The sequence below is a fragment of the Vollenhovia emeryi genome, unplaced genomic scaffold, assembly GCF_000949405.1.
Source record: "Vollenhovia emeryi isolate VEMERY1.0 unplaced genomic scaffold, V.emery_V1.0 DF939283.1, whole genome shotgun sequence".
NCBI classification, from domain to species: domain Eukaryota; kingdom Metazoa; phylum Arthropoda; class Insecta; order Hymenoptera; family Formicidae; genus Vollenhovia; species Vollenhovia emeryi.
In genome coordinates, this window is record NW_011967083.1 from 1 (window position 1) to 5,477 (window position 5,477).

The window sequence follows — 5,477 nt, forward strand, 5'->3', positions numbered from 1 at the left end:
CTTGGTGCGTGTCCGTGCTACGCCCATTTTTCAAGCGGGTAATGCAGTGCCCAATTTTGGTTGTATTCCGTGCTGCATGCATGAAATGTCGGTAACAGGAGAGTGTTATTGATTTTTCGTAACGGGAGCGAGCGAGAAGGTTATACTTATACCTTCTCGCTCGCTCCCGTTACGAAAAATCAATAACACTCTCCTGTTACCGACATTTCATGTATGCAGCACGGAATACAACCACGGACATGCACCAAGTGGAGACTTTATCGGCAGTACTTGAAAATGGGTGTAGCGGAATAGTTCCAAAATTGGAAATGGGCGTAAAGCGCTGGAATCAGTCCAGCGAAAACGGTAACAGGCAAAACGCCGGGATGGCCGCTCTCAGGTTTCTCTCTGTCAGCCATATTCTTTCCTCCATGGTTTGACTATAAAACTTCTGACGTATTTTTCCTTCTTGATAACGTCATCTGAATACTTGAATATCGCAGTTGGTGAGACACGTGATATCAGGTTCAGTTTCTCGCTCTATTTAATTTTCCGAATCTCGAAGTTTTCTTCAGCTCACTTTTTTTCAACAGCGTGCCTTGAAGAAAAGGTAAATCAATTATAAATTAATAAATTTAATCGGCGTTTTTAATTGTTTACCGTAATCGGTTTTCCAGATATCTTGAGAAAATGCACCCTGGTTTTCTCGTTGTCTTTCTCTCCGGTTATTAAGAGAAACTTGTTGGTTAATCTGTACGAATTGCAAGAAGAAAATATATTTTTGACTGGAGAAATGATGTTTCGTGTCTTTTCAAACTAGAAATGGCAAGGAGGACACAACCGGCTTGGCATCTGCCAGATGCGAAGGACGCCACGGTGCTGCGACTGTACAACAGTTTGACCAGACAGAAGGAAGTGTTCGTTCCGCAGTTCGGTAATCGCGTTCTGTGGTACAGTTGTGGACCTACTGTTTACGATGCGTCACATATGGGCCATGCAAGGTATTAACAGTCTCTCTAAACGTGATCTTTTAGACAATCTTATTTGATACAACAGATTTTCTATGGAACAGTCTTACTTTATCCTTTTCACTATTCTATCTGAAGTGATATGATTAAGCGTTCAGATGTACAAGATATTTATAGGAATATCTTTTTGTAGATCATATATATCCTTTGATATTCTACGCCGTGTACTATCAGATTACTTTGGATACGACGTCTTATATGTGATGAATATTACCGATATAGATGATAAGATTATAAAAAGAGCAAGGCAGAATTATTTGTATGAGAAGTACGTGGAGGAAAATCGCGGCCTGAATAGCGCACTAAATGATACCACAGATGTGATGTCCGCTTTGGAGAATGTTGTGAAAACAACAAGTAGCACTGATAAGAAATGCATGTTGGAGAAGATGTTACAGAGTATAACGAAAGCTATTGAGGATCTACAGAAAGCAGTGGAAGAAAAGAATGAAGAAAAGATTGCGGAGGCACAAGAAGAAAGTATCACTTGAGATATAGAATCTATTCTTTAAAATGGTACAAAGTAGTAATAATTTTTATATATACAGGCGTTATTGAGGGAGGCTAGAGATCCCTTGTCCAATTGGCTGGATGAAAGTAAAGGTGGTACAATCACGGAACATTCTATATTTAATAAATTATCTCAGCATTGGGAAGCTGAATTTCATAAAGATATGGACGCTCTAAATGTAAGATTTAAATGTTTTCACTTGGTTTTTAAAACAAATTTGGTTTGTAATAATTGTTTTTCCACGAATCTCTTAGGTATTAAAGCCGAACGTGCTCACAAGAGTCAGTGAATATATACCTGAGATAATAGCGTTTGTACAACGAATAATAGATAATGGGCTTGCTTACGAAAGTAATGGTTCTGTATATTTTGACGTCGGCAAGTTTGACAAACTGGAGAAACATTCTTACGCTAAGCTTGTACCAGAGGCGTATGGCGATACGTCAAGTTTGGAAGAGGGAGAAGGTAACTTGTAGTTATATTTCACGTTTGATTTTTATACAGGGTCCTCCCGGGTTAAATGGCCAAACTTGAAAGATGTATTTAGGACCTCAAAGCAAGAAAAATTTTCCTCTGGAAATATGCTCGTAAACGTTCCGTTCAAGAGATATTGACGTCTGAAGTTATGAACTTTTAGGAATGAATAATTTCGAAATATGACTATTTCTTTGATTCAGAATTCCTTGTCTGGTAAATATGGCTTCATCTGTCCATAAAATGTTTTGCGAGAATTGTAAATCATAAGTTCTTTGATTTAAAAACCAATCGCAAAACATACAGTACGACGGAACTTTGTTTACGAAATCGAAGGTCATTGATAGGCTTTTATTTGCATGGTAAACAAAGCGTCGTATCATCGTACTTAGTTCGTTGAATGCTTTCGTCGAATAAACTAGTATGAAGTGCCTGTTAATGATCTTCAATTATTAAAACGGAGGATAGTGCAGGCGTGTAACGAAATTACAGACGCACAATGTCAGTCAGCCACTCATTCTGTCATCGATAGGTGCAATGCATGTCTCCAAGCTGGAGGCCATCATTTTGAACAAAACGTTTAATAATTAAATTTTTATTATTAAAAAGCAATAGAGAGGATAAATCTAAATTATTTCGAAATTATTTATTCCTAACAGTTCATAACTTCAGAAGTCAATATCTCGTGAACGGAACGTTTACGAGCATATTTCCAGAGAAAAATTTTTCTTGCTTTGAGGTCCTAAATACATCTTTCAAGTTTGGCCATTTAATTCGGGAGCACCCTGTATAATTTTTTCTCCTTAATTTTTCTAAGGCGACTTGAGCACCACGGCAGAGAAGCTGTTGGAGAAGAGATCGGTAACAGACTTTGCACTCTGGAAAAGCTCAAAGGCCGGTGAACCCTGGTGGGACAGTCCCTGGGGCAAAGGACGTCCAGGATGGCATATCGAATGCTCGGTCATGGCGTCAGCAATTTGCGGAGAAAGCTTGGACATCCATACAGGCGGGGTGGATCTTAAGTTTCCCCATCATGATAACGAACTCGCGCAAGCCGAAGCGTATTTTGATAATTCGCATTGGGTCAGATATTTCCTGCACTCTGGCCACTTGACTATAGCTGGCTGCAAAATGTCAAAGTCGCTAAAGAACTTTGTGACAATACAAGACGCTTTAAAGAAACATTCTAGTAGGCAGCTCAGACTTGCCTTCCTTCTGCATTCGTGGAAAGATACTCTAGATTACAGCGATAATACTATGAGTATGACTACGCAATACGAAAAGTTTCTTAATGTGAGCGAACACAATTTTTTATTTGTATGGTATTTTCATTCGATATCACGTGTCTGAAAAGATGTATATTTAAAATTTATATTGTATTGTGCAGATTTTTAAGTTTAAGTTTATAAAAGTAACATTACTCGTGTTTGTTTCAGGAATTCTTTTTAAATGTAAAATGCAGGATTAGAAGTTTGGGAACAAATACTACTATTAGTACTTTTACTAAATGGTCAGATTCCGAATTAGAACTCGACAAGAAATTTCATCTTGCAAAGCATTCTATACATAAAGCATTGTGCGGTAAGTTCTAATCATTGATAGATCTAAATTTGTATCACTAATAAGACGTATCTATTGCAGACAATATTGATACGAGGACTGTTCTCGATTTGATACGAGAGCTCGTAGCAAATTGCAACGTGTACATGAATCAAAGTAAAAATCCAAATATGCTTCTTCTTAGGGATATTGCTGTATATATTACGAAGATGTTTATCCTTTTCGGAGCAATTTCTTCTTCCTACGATTCAATTGGATTTCCAATTGATGATGAGGCAGTCACTACAAATGTAATATTGATATATCAATACGTTCTTTTCTTTACTTTGAAAAATATAAATATTCAACTTTAACGAATATAACTATTTACATTTCGTGCTATTTCTTTCCAAGTTCTCTTTTATCGTAAATTTAGTCCTTGGAATCCACATTTGCAACTTACTTTTTGGTCCGAGTAGTGCAAAATTTGAATAGAAATTAAAAATATGTTGTGATAACTGGGATGAGATTTTTTGAGTGTTTGAAAGATACGTAATTCTCGAGTAGCTTATTTTGAAATAAGAGATAAATTTATATAGATATTTTAAAATGCAATTCAAAATAATATATACATATTTATCAAATGTATATTTGATTTTTGTATGTTTTACGATCAGGTTGAAGAGACCGTCATGCCATATCTTGAAATTTTGGGAAATTTCCGGGAGAAAATTCGAAATTGCGCGAAAACCTTGAAGGCAACCGAAATTTTGCAAGAGTGCGATCGATTGCGCGACGAGATTTTGCCGAACATCGGCGTGCGATTGGAAGATAGTAATGAAGGCGCTTGTAAAGTAAAATTAGTTAACAAGGAAGAGTTGTTAAAAGAGAAAGAAATTAAGAAGAAATTAGAACTCGAGAAACACTTGGAAAAGGAGAAAAGAAAAGCTGAAATTGCTGCCGCCACAGCGGCGAAAGAAGCGCAAAGAAGAATATCGCCGAATGATATGTTCAGATTGCAGAAAGATAAATATTCGCAATTTGATGACAAGGTACTTATTCATCTTTTGCATGTAATATTCTATTATATTTAAAATATATGTTACGTTTAAATTTTTTTTTATATACTTTTCTCATATTTTTACGCAGGGATTGCCGACGCACGATGCCGAAGGTAAAGAAATTAGTAAAGGCTTACTTAAGAAATTGCAAAAGTCTCAGCAAGCACAGGAGAAGATATATAATGAATACTTGGCTTCCACGCAGTTTCCAAATGGTTCTTTATAAGATTTTATACATAAAAAATGTCTACAAAGCTGTAGCGCAAGATACCAGTTTTATATTCAACATCTACACTGTCATTTTACCATTACAAAGAATGACAATTTCCTTGTTTGAAAGTATTGAGAAATATCTAACTGGCTGTATCAACGATTTGTAAGATACACCAAAATAATTTCAAACTAGTCTGAATATATATCTGAATCTTAGCTGACACGAAACTCTCTTTAAAGCTTTGTTTTAAAAGCTTTAGCAAAGGGATTAATTAAAAATGCTGCGATTTCTTATCGTTATCTTTTCTCTATGATTGAGTATTTTCAGCCGTTAAACTTTCTCAAATTATTTTGTAAACTGTTAATATAACTATTCTAAATACCTTCTTTTGTAGTTTATTAAATTATTGCCTCGAATTACTTAATCGCCTTGGCTGACGGTGGCTGAATTGTTCAAAATCTGATAGCCATTTAATAGTTTATACCTAATAGTAGATTACTCGTATATCCATATATTTATTGCAAGTGTGTAAAAAAATCAAGCTCGGAAACTACTATTTTTATTATATTTAATAAATAAATATATTGCCAGTTTGGTCAACGTACAACATAGCATTTTTATCTCTTTACCGAAAAAATTGTATTCTTAAAATTATAAATAATAAGGATAAC

General features: G+C 35.5%; 1 protein-coding gene across 1 annotated transcript; it reads left to right on the plus strand.

Annotated features, from left to right (window-relative positions):
* The first annotated feature begins 17 nt into the window (after window positions 1-17).
* LOC105559234 (cysteine--tRNA ligase, cytoplasmic) lies at window positions 18-5,187 on the plus strand. The gene is made up of 10 exons (XM_012007370.1): window positions 18-589; window positions 800-980; window positions 1,141-1,483; window positions 1,556-1,696; window positions 1,773-1,983; window positions 2,810-3,285; window positions 3,429-3,573; window positions 3,634-3,842; window positions 4,209-4,583; window positions 4,681-5,187. Exons 2-10 carry the CDS (start codon window positions 802-804, stop codon window positions 4,816-4,818), a joined length of 2,217 nt encoding a protein of 738 aa, XP_011862760.1. The 5' UTR covers window positions 18-589; window positions 800-801; the 3' UTR covers window positions 4,819-5,187.
* Window positions 5,188-5,477: the final 290 nt, after the last annotated feature.

Coding starts and splice junctions, on each gene's coding strand:
- LOC105559234 (XM_012007370.1), top strand. CDS start 802: ATGGCAAGGAGGACACAACCGGCTTGGCATCTGCCAGATGCGAAGGAC. Junction 3,286..3,428: donor AATACGAAAAGTTTCTTAAT/GTGAGCGAACAC, acceptor TGTTTGTTTCAG/GAATTCTTTTTAAATGTAAA. Junction 4,584..4,680: donor ATTCGCAATTTGATGACAAG/GTACTTATTCAT, acceptor ATTTTTACGCAG/GGATTGCCGACGCACGATGC.